General features: G+C 40.3%; 2 protein-coding genes across 8 annotated transcripts in view; both read left to right on the forward strand.

Moving 5' to 3' along the window:
• Positions 1-8,903, forward strand: part of LOC129751486 (phosphatase and actin regulator 4) — a 611,903-nt gene extending 603,000 nt beyond the window's left edge. For all 5 annotated transcript variants that reach the window (XM_055747021.1, XM_055747022.1, XM_055747025.1 and 2 more), the window contains one exon: positions 4,061-8,903. In XM_055747021.1, the coding sequence (XP_055602996.1) occupies positions 4,061-4,076 (16 nt within the window). In that variant the 3' untranslated portion in view covers positions 4,077-8,903. The remainder of the gene's footprint in view (positions 1-4,060) is intronic.
• Positions 8,904-12,708: 3,805 nt separating this feature from the next.
• LOC129757514 (uncharacterized) lies at positions 12,709-16,469 on the forward strand. Of its 3 annotated transcripts, XM_055754779.1 has the most exons (3): positions 12,709-13,261; positions 13,320-13,381; positions 13,444-16,469. In XM_055754779.1, exon 3 carries the CDS (start codon positions 14,424-14,426, stop codon positions 16,467-16,469), a length of 2,046 nt encoding a protein of 681 aa, XP_055610754.1. In that variant the 5' UTR covers positions 12,709-13,261; positions 13,320-13,381; positions 13,444-14,423. The 3 variants fall into 3 exon arrangements, with proteins under 3 accessions (XP_055610754.1, XP_055610753.1, XP_055610752.1); XM_055754778.1 differs by having other exon boundaries at positions 13,320-16,469; XM_055754777.1 differs by having other exon boundaries at positions 12,709-13,059; positions 13,131-16,469.
• Positions 16,470-17,820: the final 1,351 nt, after the last annotated feature.

Below are 17,820 nucleotides of genomic sequence, written 5' to 3' on the forward strand. Positions count from 1 at the left end.
ACTGAAGTATAGTTTCATGTTTTTTTTTAATCTTGAGAACTTAGAATCTTTGTTTTAGGTAATTAAAACATTTCGATTCCGTATCTGACCTTTTTCAATGAGAACTGATTCTGTATTTAAACATTTTGAATTTAAACATCAAAATAGAGATTCTGATTTTTTTCTATCGATCATTTTCATACTTATACCCCGTTGGCTTTAAGGGCATCGAATGAAACTTTTGTCTCATGTAAAATAACAATTTGATAACAATTTTTTTATCTGATGAGAATCAAAAACGTTTTTTTTGTGTTTCAGAGATTGAAAATTGAATTTCACATTTGAATCTCATTTATTTTTAAATTAAATTCATATTTTGTTTCTCAAAACTTGATTTGAAATTATGATTTAGATTTGGGACACTGAATTGTGGTTCTGAAGATGACCTGATTTTTAGTGTTGAATTCTTATCTCTATCGAATTTGAACTTAATTATTTTAATTATTTTTTTGAATTTTGTATTCATTGTTTCAAATCTTCATATCACTTCCCAATTGCCATTAGGTGAATATTTTTCGATGAATCACAAACTAGACGATCAATGATGAAATTAAAATTATTAAAAATATTTATCTGATCTTTTTTCTAAATCAGAAAATTTGAGTTGTTGATAAGGGTATTAAGAGATGAGAATTAAACTTAGCATTTTGCAGCTCAAATCAAAGCTTCAATTTTTAAAAATTTCTAAACTGTTCCACAATGTTTGCACTTGATTAATTAACAATCTTCTACTATCTTCTACGAAGACAACATGACTATTTGAAGACAGTAAACTGAGCTCATATTCAGTTCTTTTACACGTTTAACCCTCATCCGCATTAGATTTCATTACTCTAATCAGCACTTGTGGTGTCAATTTGACACCATAAGCTCAAATCGTTATAACTTTTGGCGTGTTAGACCGATTTAAACAAAACTTACATCAAAAGAAACCTTGTAATGTCAGTAAAATATGTTTAGAACATTATATACAGCTAAAGTTACAAGTTTTCTCATTATTCAGCATGAAAGATAAAAAATCCGAAAAAACATGCCTCACGAAAACTGCTGTAGTTCATATGTTACACGTCCAAAAAAATATTTGCCTTATGCATATGAAAGCTGAAGTTAATGCCTACATCATGGAGACAAGAAATATTTTTTTAATTTATTTTTTAATGAAATGGTCACAAAAAGTTTAAAAAAGTGGTCTAAAAAACCTACTTTTCATTCGATTGCTAGTAAATACTGTTTGAGCGATGGTAGAGTTTTGAAAAAAATATGACTACAAAATGTATTAAAATTCCAACATTTTGCTGTCTTTAGATTTTTGATGCAACAAAAATTGAATTAACTGGAATTTTTCAAAGTTCACTACTTTGCGCGATTTTTTTACAAATTGAAATTTCATCTGTTTTTGTGGTCCACCGTCAGGTTGTACCCAGATTATCAGTGCTTTTACTTTGTTTGGACCAATCAAGAGTATATTCATTGGAAAGCACATTTAATCTACATTCTAGTGAGGTGCTACAATTCACGCTGTGAGATTTCACAAAAATATGAAAATTATAAACGTAAAATCATTCCTGAATTTCTAGAACTACAAGCACCGCATCCAGCAAATCGTGTTTGTTTGCTCTCCGAGTAGGTACGGTGGGTGGTGATTCGGGCAGAGAGCGAAGCCGAAAGACGAAATAATGATTCGTGCAAAGTTCAAACTTGCAATGGTGTCAAAATGACACCCTAATGCGGATGAGGGTTAAAATATTTTGTATTCTCTGGGATAGCATTTGAAAAAAAATCGAATCTAGGGGGCCCCCCGAGAAAAACTGCCCCGGGCCCCCCGATGGCTTAATCCGGCCCTGCACAGTGTACAATAGATTAACTAATCTTATAGGGTTTCCCATTAAGTTTAAGAACGATTTAAAATTAACAGAATAGAATTCAGAAGCAAATTGTATTTTCATTTCACTTTTATGCTCTCTACAGTAAGGTTGCCAGAATTTTTTCAGCATGTATCCCGGCCGGACAAACCGGGCTATTTTTATCTAAAAACCTGAACAAATCCGAGCATTTGATTTCAAAATGGTCGACCAAAATCCTGGCAAAATCCTGGCAAATTTGGTCAAAACCTGGAAATTACTCATAAAAACATAAAAAAAAAGCTGAAAAAAATTTATTTCACTATAATTTATCAACAGACTTCGAATCGTATACCCCTTTCAAAAAACCTTTCGTGATTTTTTTTATGAAACTTGCTCAGAAAATTTCGTTTTGGACGCCTAAATAAAAAAAATTTATAACACAACTTGTTTTTAAAAGTTTGATTTGAGAATAAAAATGAGAATAAACTCCAACGGGTCACGGCAGCGGTGTGCATGCGTGTTATAATGATGGTTCACTATCATTGTCCTGGCAGGGTGGTTGCACACATCTTGTCAAGCATGGATCATAATATGATTCGAATAAGAAGGCGTGTTGGAAACCTTTATTTAAATTAAATAAGCGGTAGGTTCAATGGTGTCCCAATTTTTCATGATCCATGCTGATAAGATGAATGGGAGTTGAAACACTTGCCCTTCCTTCCGTTGAACAATGGGAAAATTTTGTAGTGAAAATATCACATTTTGCCGTCATAAAGTGATACTTTTCAATAGCGCATAATCTGTTTGGTAAGGTATTTAGCTAGTTTAGTTTCATAGAATTAGGATGTTTCAAGTATTGCTAGATTAGGTATAGGTAATGGTATTCACCTCTCCAATGCTCTAGAAAGTGTGCATTTGCGGTTTATGAATTTCGTTGGCTTATTCTTAAATCAAGCATTTTACAAGAACTACAGGCTCATTGGACGGGAATGCTGTTTTGACAAATATGATATTTCATTTTGTAATACACTTTCGACATTTGTTTTTATTTATTTATTTCCTTTTGGTATATCTATACATTTTTTGGTTAATATTGAAGTACATAAATCGACGTTTAAAATAGAAAATATGATTTCGATAAGCAAGAATGAGTAGATAGTTCAGATCATTCATTTCGGGCATTTAAAAATAGGCACACGGTTTATTTGAATTGAACCCCTATCGTGTAGATTGAGTATTAAAGTTTGTTTGAGAAGTTGACCACAATTAGTGATGAGGTTTTGAAGAACAGCACTGTTATTTTCCTGTTCCGTTGATAAGTTGACGATAACAATAAAGCTATTGCTATTTAAGCTTACAGTTAATTGTTGATGACACTTAAAAAAATCGATTTTTTTTATTTTTTTATTTTCTTATTGTAAAACATTTAAAGAATGTTGTGTCAAATTTTCAAGTCAATTGAAGCAAAACTGTAGAAATTATAGGCCTTTATCTCCTCCTATCTAATACTGCAAGAAACCAAGAGCAGAAACTTCAAACGCGTTTTTCTCGAAAGTACATTTTTAAGGCCGTGGACATCGTCATTTGAAAACTACTTATCCGATTCTTTTCAAATTTGGAACATATTTTCTACATATGAAATACCAGACCCCAACGTTTTTCTTTTTTATTTTTTTTAATTTGGGGAGATTTTACAGATAAAAAATGGCGGATTTTTTCGTGAAAAATCGTAGTTTTTATTTCAAACAGCCACAAAAATTTCATAAAAAAAATTTTAAGTTAAATAAAAACGTTGGGGTCCAGAAAAACATCTATTAAAAATATTTTGCTCGGATTTTTTGATTTCAGATGATTCTGTGCTGAGATAGTGTCCACCGCAAATCCTGTTTTCTAAAAGGCATCCTCGAAAGTGCTCCGTCACCGGTTCATTTTTCAATATTTTTCTACGAAAAAATTACTAAATGTTCTTTTAACAATGCTTTGTATAATGCAAAAAAATTGAATAGATTTGTTTGAACGATAGCTCTAGAAAAAAATCGTGAAAATGGTGTTTTTTTTTACCCGTTAGACCCTACCCCCCCCCCCCCCCCCCCCCCTTAAACAAAAAAAAAAATACTTGTTTTTTCTTTTAATATATATAAATATATTTTAATGTTCCTTTTTTCTTCTTCTTCCAGGTTTCATAGGCCATGACAGCTGCAATGCAGAATCAAGCAGAGACATTTTGCCGTTCAGTACTTTACATTTCTCATTAAGAATTACTACAACAACCATTTGATTGTGTACATATAAATTAGCGCAGCGCAGCAGCATTTGATTGGCAAATTTGAGTCACCTAGAGAAACAAACCGGAAACCGGAAATTCCTCGACGCGACACTCCATTTCGAGAATCCCGTAACCGAGTAGCAAACCCGACAGATTCTTCCCAACCCCATACACACACACAAACATATTTCCTGTGCGTTTTCCCCTGACTCAAAAGAAGAATAGAACAGAGCAGGGTTGGCGGACCGGGGCGGAACGAACAATTTGGCGATCTTGGCGAAATCCCGGAAATGGAGAACTCACAAAGCGTGGAATAGAGTTTTACTTATTGGACAACAAACCAACACACACCTTGGACATTATCGAGAACCTACACAATTACAATCCATAACCAACATTCAGCATCAAATTTTTGGACATTTGCACATCGAATGGCTGTCTCCTGGCTGACTCTGACCTGGACCTGGACCTGATTCTGACCTATCCTGTGTCAGAATGATATGGGCCTAATTGTACGCGACATTCGAAAATTCCACAATCGGACACCCTCCACTGAAGGGTGCCTGAGAAACGTTTACACTATCCGGACGCCAGGTTCGGGGCATGTAATTCTCGCCAACGAACTTCCGGGCTGACAAAAGTTTCATCGAGCGCGTTTCGTAAAAAAAAAAAAAACTTCGAAATGCTTGCAGGAAAAATTGTTTAACCCCCTTTGTGAGCTATTCAAACCTGAATAACAGGAGACAACCAGACAGAAATGAAAAACAAAAACAAAAAGAAAATCAACATAATTATCGAACTATTTAACTGAAAGAGAAAAAAAAATCATAAACGTTAAAGAAAAACAAAAACAAGTATCCGTTTCAATAAAAAGTAACAAGACAAAAAAAAAAACAAACCTAAAATTAAAGCAAAAATTCAAAAACAAAAAAAAAGTAAGAAAATAATACTACTGTGATAATGTTGACGTTGTTAGAATGTTACCGTGGACAAAAAGCAAAAAAAAAACAGAACAAAATAACGACGGATTGCAAACGGCGGCGCGGCGTAAGAAGCAGATGGGCAAAACACCCCCTACATAAGAAATGAGAAAAAAAACATTACAATCTATTGGCGCAAATTTTAGATTACTTAGTAGGACTGCAACACGTTAGTAGCATTTGAGAAGAGGGGGGGAAAATTACTGCGGTGCAGAATTTCGTGGATCGCTTTTGAATCTTTGGGAATTTTGATCTGTAAAAAAAATCGTTTTTGGGGAAATGATGTTTTGAGATGTGGAAGTCAGTTGGAAATTTCTGGATTTAGAAATTAGAGTTCGTCATTTTAAATTATGAATTTGAATTATAAATTCAGTTTTCAGAACTCAAGAACCAGAATTGAGAGAATTTAAATATTAAAAATTATGACCCCTAAACTATGATTTCTGAATTTTGAATCTCTCAACTTAATTTGGAACACCAAACGTTGTGTTCTGATTCTGCATTTTTATATTTTTATTCCGTATGTACACACAAAATAATCTGCACGTTGTTGCTACGTGAAAAATTACATAATTTTTATCCAATTGATTTTTTAAGGTTTTAATTCCGGAAAATACTGCTATTATTACTCACCCTAATTTACAAGACTCGAAGCGATTGTCTGGATCCTTAATACATTTTACCATTTAAGAATTCAAAAGTCGCGTTGGTCTTCCACGAGTAAGGTTCACATGGTATAGTCGTTTAGATTGTTCTTGAACTTTATAATTTATGAAAATGTTACGATGTGTATCGATCAAAACGGCTCCAAAATAGCGTGCTAGGCAGTGATCTCGCCATTTTCGATTTACGATTTTTAAAAGTTTTTCTTCTAAACCAAATGCAAATCTTGAATTTAAACATGAAGATGTGCATCTAATCTGCTTAAAATGCTTAAAAATTATACAAATTTCAACCGGAAAATCAACGGTGAAAAGATTTCTTAAAACAGATTCTTAAATTATCCTTGAAATATTAAAAAAGATTTGCTACGGAATATCCCTGTGATGTATATTTTTCTAAACTAAAGTATGATTTAAGACGCTTCCTTGAAAACGCAACTAAGATTCGAGTTACACAGGGCAATCAATTAGCATCACAGTGATAATCGATGTGAAGTTCGGTTGAATTTAGATTCACTTGTGGAAAGGTCAGAAAATCGCAGTTTTAAGCAGTCTTTTTTTTCTTAATTTAAGTGAAGGGTTTAGATTTTAGATCAAATTTCCAAAGATTCAAAATCGTTCCAAACTGTATTCAAGAGTTGGTTGGTAGCAAAAAAAAAACAATAATTGTACGAAGCAAACGGAAGAGAAGAATTATTTGAAGACGGATTTCCCTGAGCAAAAAAAAGGCCGGAAGTCCGTTAAAGCGGTATCTTGTATTGTCACAAGAAAAAAAAATACATAAACGATGGTTGAAAACACTTTTGAAAATGAAGCACCACGACCACCACCTCCATAAAACAAACAACATCTTAGTAAAAGCAACAGCAACAGTACGTTACACATTTGAGGTTCGATTTTTCGATGTAGTTCGAAGGATTGGAAAACCTTTAAAAAAACCCTCAATGAATGTGACTGTGCTTGTGTAGAAAATTTAAAATAAAAAAATCGGTGGTATCGAACAAGCTGATTTGTACATATCTTGTCAAAATATAAAAAAAAGAATTAACTTCAAATCAACACCGGAACACACCCAATTTAAGACAAATCTTACAATTTTTTCGTTTCTTTTTATCGTTCCCTGAATTTCGTTTAGGTATGTTAGATATTTATTTAAAAAAATCAGATTTTCCTAAAAGAATAAACACACGCAAAAAAGCAATCAAAACCTATCTTCATACTTCTGGATTTTTACGAATTGTAAAGTTTACATTCTCCGGACGAGATAGAAATCGAACTTTCGGTAATTTTTTCCTGTACTAGATATCTCTACAAAAGTTAATCAGGGTCGATTAAAATGTGTTGACGAACCGGTGTGATCTTTGAAAATATAAAAGCTAATAGCAGTCTTGACTTGATGTATATTTTAGCAAAGTTAAATGAAGCAAACAAATAAAATCCAATCGAATCGGAACATTTAGAGAAACAGTCTGTCTAGAAACGTGATCTGTTTTCAGTTTTTCATATTCGTTAGCTAAGTTTGTTTTTTCAGGTAAGAGAAAGGGAAAAATGGCACTCGGAGTGCTCTACAATTGGTTTGAATAACCGGAAAAGGGGATTCGTGAATCCCTCCGAGTTGATTGTGCGGTTCAAGATTTAATTTTATATCATTCGTTTTCGTTTATTTTCATTTGTAAGTTTTACGTTACTTTAGTTGTTATCAGTATAAGGCTAGCCTAAACTTGTAAAAAAAACAAACAGAAGGTATGTGTTTCCATTTTCCTGTAACGGATGAATGGAAATTCCACAATCTATTTCAACCCCAATACAAACAATTTGTAAGCTAGAATAGCAACAATTTAACGGTCGTTCGTTTTTAGGAGAAAACTCAACCAGATCAGATGGAAAAAATCCCATCAGAAAGCAGTTAAAAACGCTTAATTCGAAGATAAACCGATCTGAAGCACGCTGAAGAAAAGTATTGGAAAACTAGAGAAAAAACAAAACATAACCTAAACATACTACTCCTCAAAGGCATGCCGAAGCTCTTAAATCGCGAACTATATTGAAAATTCTAAAATCGGTGGCAATTTCCGTACGCGCAAAAGTCGTGCAGCAGTAACATTAAACAAACAAACAAACAAAAATCGTGTAAACGCAGGTAAATCTGCAAGTAGCTTAACCGATTGGCAAAACAAACGGTAAAACTTAAACCAATTATTAATCACAAACAAAAGTCGACTGTTTCGCTTTTTCGTTGTATTATCGTGTAAGTAAAACTGCAAATTCACATGCAAATTGAACAAAAGGAAGGAAAAAAAACGAGCGTGTAACGTTATCTGAGAAAGGGTTTTTAGGAACTAGTACACAAATAAGCTGGAACTTTTTTTGTAAAAAGAGAAACACAACAGAACAATATCAAAACAAAAGAAGAAAACCTAACAACCACACACAGACACAGTGAGACGAACGAACGACAAAATAAAAGAGGAAAGGCCAAACACCCGGAAGACAGCAAAAAAAAACAAGAATTAAAATACAATTTGATCATTCAATTAGTGACGTTTTTCGAAATTTACGTGATCATCTTATCATATATAGGCAAGCAAATAAACAAAAAAAAACTTTGAAAAAAACAAACGAGTGGACGCAAAAAATAGTAAAACCTAATTAATGAAAGGCAGAACTGTGCAGTTTAAGCCACTAAACCACTGACTCCACAAACAATAAATCAGAAATCAATAGGAGCACACTCATCAAAGAAAAGAAAAATCTTCGAAGTTGTCCTTCAACAATAATTATTTGGAACTACCATCACCATGAACATCAGACACAATCCAGCAAACAAGCATTAAAACTGAACTGTACTGAATTGCAAAATTGGATTTAAAACAAACACACATTCTACATACACTGAAGAAAACAGAAAAAAAAAACAAAAAACACGGATGAATCGATCGAGAAAAGGCAGTAGTGAGGAAAATAAAAACAGTAGCGTTTAAGCGTCATGCATATATTATATTGATGAAAAGGGACAACAACAACAACAACAGAAAAAGCAAATCAATAATTTGATGAAACAAAAAAAAGTAAACAAAAACTACTGACAAATAAATGAAGTAATAAATTTCAACCGTCCCTGTTGGAGGGACATTTTTTGTGTGGAAGGAAACAGACTCCGAAAGAAGTGTCCCTGAATCTCGGCTTAGTTAAAAAAGTAGGGTCACACCATGGAATTTTTTAAATTTTCAACAATCTTATGAGAAATTTACCCACCGTTAGTTTGGTTTGTTTATTAGTTCAACGGCTTTATCGGTGAAAAGTGATGTCCTTTTTAGCAAGAACATATTATGATTATGAAATTTTATAGACAGATAGAAAGTTAGAAGAAGTGAAAGATGGCGAAAATGAGCTATAATTTCGTTTAGAAGCATTCTCAATACATACCAAATTTCTGATCAGCGTGGACTAACTACAATTGATAGATACAGATATAGTTGAATCTCTACCATCCAACAGTACCACCACACCACATATAGTAGGCCAAGCGTGGTTCGCTCCACAACAAGCGGAAACTTGCAGTGCGAACGAACAAAAAGATGGTATGTGCTCGCTCAAATAAGCTCTTTTAAACTCAGGACGGATCTATCGATGGATTGCCTTCTCAGTTTGTTAACATAACATTTCGTTACAACCGGGGTTTGGTTGCGAATCGTTATTGTCTATGAAATCAAAGCAATCAAGATATCAAACAACCGTTAGTTGTCAGTGAAAACTTTTCACTTTTACTTTAGTTACAAACCACACTTCGTAGAATAAAGACCCTTCAAACCATTCTGTGTCCCTCATTATTCAAGAGGTTATGGGCTCCCCTGCTAATACTGTTTGCGGAATTCCGCAGTTCCAAGGTGGACCTGATTTTCAACACTGGAGTTTCCGGGTTAAAATGTACCTGGATTCGGTTGGCGTCCTAGGAAACCTGACGGAGAATGCACCTGCTATGGCTATCGAGAGGACCAAGTTTGAAGAGGCGGACCGGAAGGCAAAGGCGTTAATTGTCGGTTTCCTGGCAAATGAATGCCTGGAAGTGATCCGGGAGAAATCTACAGCAAAGGAGATGTGGTCGGCACTGGAGGCGACATTCGCGACGAAGTCGATCGGAACGCAGCACCTCATCCGGAAGCAATTGAACCGTTTGAAACTGAGGGAAGGCGAACCGTTAAGACCTCATCTGCTAGTGTTTGATGACCTGGTCCGACAAATGAAGACGGCCGGCGCAAGAGTCGATGAAACTGATCAAGTCATTTTGTTGTTTCAAACGTTGCCAGATTCATTTGATCCCCTGGTAACGGCGCTGGAAAACATTCCTGAAAAAGATTTGACAATTGACGTAGTCAAACAACGCCTACTGGCCGAGGACATGAAGCGGATGGAACGTAGCGAAGGTCATGGAGAACTGAAACTAGCTGCTTTTTCGGGTGAGAAGACCAAAAAGTCATCCAAGTTCAATGGCAAGTGTCACAGATGCGGAAGGCGAGGTCACCTCAAGAAGGATTGCCGTCAGAAGTCTGCAGGTGAAGCTAATTCAGCAAGCCAGAAAAATGCAGTGAGTTTCGTGGCCAATCGAGGTGGTTCCAAGCAATGTGGCGGCAAGTTGATATTCAAGCTCGATTCGGGGTCAAGCGATCATTTAGTGAATACAAAGAACGTTTTTTCGAAGCTCCAAAATTTGACTCAACCGATCATCATCAACGTGGCGAAGGATGGAGAATCAATTGTCGCTCGTAAGGCTGGAGCTATCAACGGCGAAAGCAACAAGCAGTTTCCCATCAACATGAAGGAGGTCCTCTACGTTCCAGAGCTACGCGACAACTTAATGTCGGTGAAGAAATTGACAGCGGCAGGCATTGGTGTCAATTTTTCCGGAAAGGTTGCGTTTCTCAAGAAACAAGGACATACTATCGGCACGGCTCATCTTAGAGGAGGTCTATATGAACTGGAAGTCAAAGTCGGAGTACCTACAGCAAATCTGTGCAAGTCTGAAGCCGATGAGTTGTGGCATCGACGTCTCGGCCACTTGGGCCAACAAGGAATGCAGGCATTGATGAGGAACGGCCTGGTTACGGGTGCCGATTTTCAAGGAGAGCAGCTGAATTTCTGTGACGCTTGTGTACAAGGGAAACAGTGTCGTGATCCCTTCAGCGGAACTCGTCAGCGAGCATCTAGGGTTCTAGAAAGAATCCATTCGGACGTTTGCGGGCCCATCGATCCCCCGGCCTGGGATGGTTCCAGATTTTTTGTATCCTTCATCGATGACCATACGCACTTTGCAGTCGTGTATTTGATGCGAAAAAAATCGGAAGTTTTTGGAAAGTTCCAGCAGTATGAAGCGATGGTCACAGCAATGTTTGGCACCAAGATTTCAAGATTGACTACTGACCAAGGCCGTGAGTATCTTTCTAATGCGCAAAAGGACTATTATTCCAGAAAAGGCATCCAACTCGAGACGACGGTGGCGTACACTCCTCAACAAAACGGCGTGGCGGAAAGGTTCAACCGAACCATAGTTGAGAAGGTCCGTGCGATGCTTATCGATGTGAAGGCTCCCAAGCAGATGTGGTGTGAAGCTGTCCTAACTGCAGTTTACTTGGTCAACCGAAGTCCGACAGCAGCTCTCACCAAGGCTACTCCTGCTGAGTTTTGGTACGGAACTAAACCTTGTCTAAAGAAGCTCCGTGTGTTTGGGTGCAAGGCCTTTGCTTGGGTCCCGAGTCAGCAGCGTAAAAAGCTAGATGCCAGAAGCCGTGAAGTTGTCATGGTTGGTTACGCGCCGAATGGTTACCGGTTGTGGGACCGGAATTCAACAAAAATCGTCATTGCTCGTGAAAGCAACTTTCCGTTCGAGAAGTCTCCCGAAGATAAGAAAGTCAAGCCGCTGATGGTGGTATTCCCTCACGAGCAAGAGGGGGAAGTTGACATCCAAGTCCCTGATGCAGATGAAGCCCTAGTTGCTAAAGACGTTGTAACGGCGTCTGATGAAGAAGAAGAGTCAGATGAACCTGATTTTCACGAACTGACTGATGAAGATGGACTTTCCGACGAGACTGACGATACCGGAGCGCTCCCTTCGCAATTAAAACAGCTCGAGGCCGGAGGCCAAGCGTTGCTGAGGCGCAGCGAACGGGAGCGCAAGCTCCCCGGTAAGTTACTCGACTTCTTTACTGGGTTTAGTGCAAATTCTGTCGCCTCGAACATTACAGACGTTCCGGAAACCTTCAAAGATGTCGCGACCAGAGACGACCGTGAGGAATGGCTGCGTGCTGTGGAGGACGAACTGAAATCCATGGATGCCAACCGTGTGTGGAGGCTCGAAACTTGTCCATCGCATGTGAAACCACTGAGGTCAAAGTGGGTCTTCCGAATGAAAGAGAACGAGAACGGCCAAGCAGTACGATACAAGGCACGCCTCGTGGTAAAAGGGTACCTGCAACGCCCCGGAGTGGACTACGAAGAGACGTATGCGCCGGTGGCCAAGCTCACGACGATTCGAACGGTTTTGGCGGTTGGAGTGCGCTACAGGTTCAAATTCCACCAAATGGACGTTAAAACGGCGTTCCTGCATGGAAATCTGCGTGAGGACATCTACATGGCTGTACCAGATGGTGTTGTGGCTCCACGAAACATGGTTTGCAAACTCCAAAAATCGTTGTACGGGCTGAAGCAATCACCACGCTGCTGGAATGAAAAATTCAACGGACAACTACTGAAGCTGGGATTCGTTAGATCACGCCACGACTATTGCCTATACGTGAGGTACAAGAAAGAAGATGAGCTGTACATTATTTTGTATGTCGACGACCTGCTGATTGCCGGAAGGAAGTTGGTGTCAATCCAAAAACTCAAGAAAGAGTGTAACAATAATTAGTCAGTCATGTATTCAACGCACATTCATGAAATTTTGAGCTGTAAAGTACCTCGAGTCCACTCAGTGTGGACGAGTATTTGTGTGAATAAGGAGACCCCTCGTGCGACAGCGAAAATGTCAAAAAGCACGAATTCCTACAATTCAATTTGCTTCAGTGCAAAAGAAAGAAAAAAAAACGAAAGTTGCGTGTGAAGAGGAATTTGCCGGTCATTCTGTTCCTCAGTGGAAAAAAAAGAAGTGGTGGCCACGTGATCCGGACAGGAGAAACCAGCGCACCAGGAGGTCATCCTCAAGCCTCCAAAGTTAGCCGCGGAAGTCACCGTAACAACGTTGGGGAAGGAACGGTCGTCGTCTACAGCTGCTGGTGAGTTGCAAAAAACAAAAACTGCCATCCTAAAAGAGCAAAGCCCGCTCACGCAATTTTATTCTTGCCAGGTTGTTCCGCCGGTCAAACAGGCCAGTGCTGGTTGAAGAACCATCCGTGGTTCAAGTTCGCCCAAGCAGAATTCGCAAGATCGCGGACCGGCGAACGGTGCAAGAAAAAGTAGAGCCGCTAAACACATCTGGTGAGTTAACCTCAAAGCTCGAAATGACGCGTTGCTAACCTGGTTGTTATCCCCACAGTACAAGCAAAGCGGACAACAAAGCACCAGAAGGATTACCAAAGGCAAAAGACCCCATATCGGGTAAGCAACACCAAAAAGCAACCTTGAGCAAAATTGGAAAACTAATTGGACTTTGTCCGCAGGGTTTTTTTTTGTTCCACGCGTGTTTTTCTCCCAGCAGCTGCCAACATCACTTCCGGTGATTCCTCATCATTGAACGCAGCCAGGGATTTCGTGGTCGTTTTACACCAGCAGGACCCGGAGGTCCGGTGCCCGGCAAACCTGCTTGGTTCTCATCGAGCACATCAGCATCCGGCAACACTTCGCCAGCCGCATCGGCGAATCGCAACAGCAGTCGCCTCAGGGGGCAGCCCTTTGAGAACACCTTCCAGATTGCGCATCAACACGACAGCAACTAGTGCCGGGAATCTGGTGAAACGAGGACAAGCCCAATCAGCGAGCGCTTGCCAGATAATCAGGCGAGTGAGCACGAGCAGCATCTCTTCCGTTCGGAAGCCTTCCGACACTGTTCCGGAAGCAATCAAGGATCGCAGCACCAACAGAAGTCACAGGTCCGATGTCCGGGAATCCACTTGGCTCCCTTCAGGTCTGCAGCACAGCAGCGACATTTCGTCAGCCATCGGTGGGAATTGGAAACCTTGAGCGGAGTCCGCTTGTTCCTTCTCAGGCCACCCACAAGCACGATACGAGCAGCATCCAGAGGTCCGATGTCGGGCAATTAGTTCGTTTTGTCCGGGGCAGCAGAGCCAAGACCTTGGTTGGTGGAATTCGGAGCGGAAGTGCATGCGATCATCATAGGACGTCATAAGATGACCAAAAAAACCACGTGAGTTAATTCAATTTATTCATGAATGTAGAATACATGTGCAATGGGAACAAATTTCCTTTATTTATCTGATGGCGCGTTTTGATGATGTGGAACTTTAGTTATTTTGTTATTCCACCGATAAATATTAAGTCCAACATTGGCGCCCAACTATAATTAACCCACATTTTAATTTGTTGTGGTGTTTAGTGTGTTGTAGCTTATTTAAGCAGCACATTTTGAAGTTAATAGGTTTGGCATTTAGCAATTAAGAATATAAGACCCTTTTTCTAAACAATGGATATGGATCCAGCTTGTCTTTCCGAAGACGAGGTGAGCTATGAGTTGGCGCTACGTCACGTAGCTAATTTAAGTTCTCTTCCTAGAAGAGCGAAAGCGTTAAGGCTTCGGCAAATTATGCTAGAGGATATAAGAAACAACAAAATTTATGAAAATTCTTCACACATTATGGATGCGGAGCAAAACATCCGCACATGTCAAGATCGCGTAGATAACTTGCTAGAACGGTTAAAAGTAGCGTTTAAATCCGCGGATTACCAATTCATGCGTCAAGCAACGTCGCGTCTCATTCATTATCGTGAACGTTTAGCAATAGTAGAACCGCCGGCAAAATTAAACGACACATACGCAACACTTACTCTTCTTATTCAATGTTCGTTGGAGGACATTGAAGATGTGCTAAGCAACCCGCGAAAAAAAGCAAGTGGGCAAGTGCAAAGTGCTAGTGAGGATCATGGTGCAGCAGCAGTGGATCTGAATGTTTCCCGGGCCGACTCGAGCAGAACGGGAACAATACCAAAGCCTTCGAGGAACATGACCTCAGCCAGCTTGAATCAGCCAGTCTACATCGGGAGGGAGAAGTCAGTTCGCAGGGCGTCGCTATCGGAAGCCAACTCCTTCAGTTCAGAGCGCGACAGCACGTACTTAGGGAATTCACCATGGGTGAGCGGTGCTGCCGCTGTAGAAGAACCTGCTCCAAGAAGACACCAGCAGAGGCAACGGCTTTCGGACCGAGAGCGCGACGCATATGAATCACAGCAGACGGCAACATACCTGCGCGAAGGCAATTACGTTCAGCAGTTCGGTCAGCAGCGTGCACCTAGGAGTGACGAGAAGCCTGGGTATCCGGTAGACGAATCGGCTCCGCCACCGTACGCTTTTAGGGAACAAGCAGAAGAAGCAGCCACGAGGAATGAGTACAGCCGATTAAGGGATGAGTTACTGGAGCGCTTCATGCGTCGGGAGCAGGAAGCCTACCAACAGCAGCGTTGGGAAGACCGACGTTCTTCAAGCAAGGCAATTCACAATTGGCAGATCTTCTACAAAGGCGAAAGAGATGGCACATCATTGAACGAGTTCATTCAAAGCGTGGAGGTGTTCGCATTGTCCGAAGAAGTTCCTGAGCAGGTGCTATTGCAGAACATCAAGCACTTACTGAAGGGCGATGCTTTGAAGTGGTATGCTAGAGCGTTTTTGAGAGGCGATTTGAGGTCTTGGGGAGATTTCAAACGGTTGATCCGGGGAGAGTTCTTACCAAGCAGCTACGCATATATATTGAGGGCTGAGGCGTATCATCGGCTCCAAGGAGAGCAAGAAACCTTTAGCGATTTCTTCGCGGATATCTCAACACTGTTTAGTTACGCCAATCCTCCTGCAACGGATAGAGAGAAGTTGTTTATCATCAAGAAGAATATGAACTCTACATATGCTCCGGTTGCGGCAGCACAGCAAGCAGCATCGGTTGAACAACTAGTAGAAGCATGCAAGGAATTCGACGAGCTTAGAAAGCTCCAACGGCTTCAGCGGCGAATGCTACTTCCTGCAGCATCACTGTTAGAACCATCGCTCGCTACACCAGTGCCAGTACAGCGCGCTAATCGCAATGCTCCGTTGAATCAGCGCTACGGAAGAGTCAACATGCTAGAAGAAATTAATAGTCGCAGAAATGAAGAAGCAATGAGTTCGTACGGTGAACCGTCGGTGATCGACAGTAACAACAAGGTGGAAGAACGGTTGGAGGATCTGATTCATCAAGTCGACGCATTGAGGGTGAGATTTGAACGCAGAGAACAAAACACCACAAACACGCGGGAAAACCAATCTCGGCCTGCAGTGTCTATTCAGGAGCATCCAGAATCAACGAACGTGAACACTCGACCACCAATGATTTGCTGGAATTGCGACGAAGAGGGGCATCGATTTATGGATTGTTCCAAACCACAGGCGATACTGTTCTGCTATCGTTGTGGGCAAAAAGGTTTTTCGTTACGGAGCTGCCCAAGTTGCCGTCATCGTTCGGGAAACGCCCCGGCGGGGAACTAGTAACGGAGGGACCGAATTCCTCGCCATGTTTTGATGATCCTTCCCAGATACCGGATTTTAACAATGTCAACTCTTTAGTTATCAATCTCGACAACGACAATCGACCGCATGCAGTAATTGAAGTCCTGGGAAAAAGCATTACTGGCCTTTTAGACAGCGGGGCGAACTGTTCGCTTCTCGGAGGAAGCTTTGTACAGCTAGTGGAGCAGCTGAAATTGCGGAAAGGATCTTTGGCTGGAGGAATTAAGACTGCAGATGGTACGGAGCATCATTTCCAAACGTTTGTTCGTTTACCTATCGCTTACAATGGAAAGACTCGTGTAATTCCAGTATTGCTGTTACCAACCCTACCGGATTGCGTGATTCTGGGGATGAACTTTTGGAATGAATTCGGAGTCAAGGCAATATGCTGTAGCATGAAGTTACAAGATGAAGTCCTGAGCAACGATGAAGAGGAGGTCAACAGTAACGTCGTCAACAATGCAACGACCAGGAGGCATCAGCAGAAGCAGTTGTCACCGGAACAATTTGCCATGTTAGAAGCAACAGTAGCGAACTTCCCAACAGCAACGGACGGTCGTCTCGGTCGCACCCATCTTTACACACATCGCATTGAAATCGGGGACGCTCAGCCGAAAAAGCAACGTTACTATGTGATGTCAAAATACGTATTGGACGAGGTAAACAAGGAAGTGGATCGAATGATAAAGCTGGACGTTATCGAAGAAGCTCGTTTTTCACCGTGGAACAACCCGCTGGTAGCCGTGAAGAAGAAGACGGGCCAATATAGAGTGTGTCTGGATGCTCGCCACCTAAACTCCATCATGATCAATGAAGGGTATCCAATCCCGCAGATTGCAGCAATTATGAACAACCTCAGCGGCTGCAAGTTCATTTCATCGATAGACTTAAAGGACGCATTCTGGCAAATACCTCTTGAAACGGCTTCAAGGCAACTTACGGCATTTACGGTACCTCAGCGAGGCCATTTTCAGTTTAAGGTAGTTCCGTTCGGATTGTGCACCGCTAGCCAAGGACTGGAGAGAGTAATGGTAACCATCTTCGCGGATATGGAACCAAAGGTCTTCCACTACCTTGACGACATTATTGTGTGTTCGGAGACCTTTGAAGAGCATATAAAGTTACTGGAAGAAGTGGCCAAAAGACTTCGTGCAGCTAATCTGACAATTTCTGCTGAAAAATCCTGTTTCTGTAGGAAGGAGATAAAATACTTGGGATATGTGTTAAACCAAGATGGCTGGATGGTTGATCCAGAGAAAACAAGCTGTGTAGTCAATTTTCCGATTCCAACGACCAGGAAAGAGGTGCAGCGCTTCATCGGCATGTGCAA

The sequence above is a fragment of the Uranotaenia lowii genome, chromosome 3 (genome assembly GCF_029784155.1).
Source record: "Uranotaenia lowii strain MFRU-FL chromosome 3, ASM2978415v1, whole genome shotgun sequence".
Taxonomy (NCBI): Eukaryota; Metazoa; Arthropoda; class Insecta; order Diptera; family Culicidae; genus Uranotaenia; species Uranotaenia lowii.

What these genes read in the sequence shown, in the direction of transcription:
- LOC129757514 (XM_055754778.1), top strand. Translation starts at nt 14,424, where the DNA reads ATGGATATGGATCCAGCTTGTCTTTCCGAAGACGAGGTGAGCTATGAG.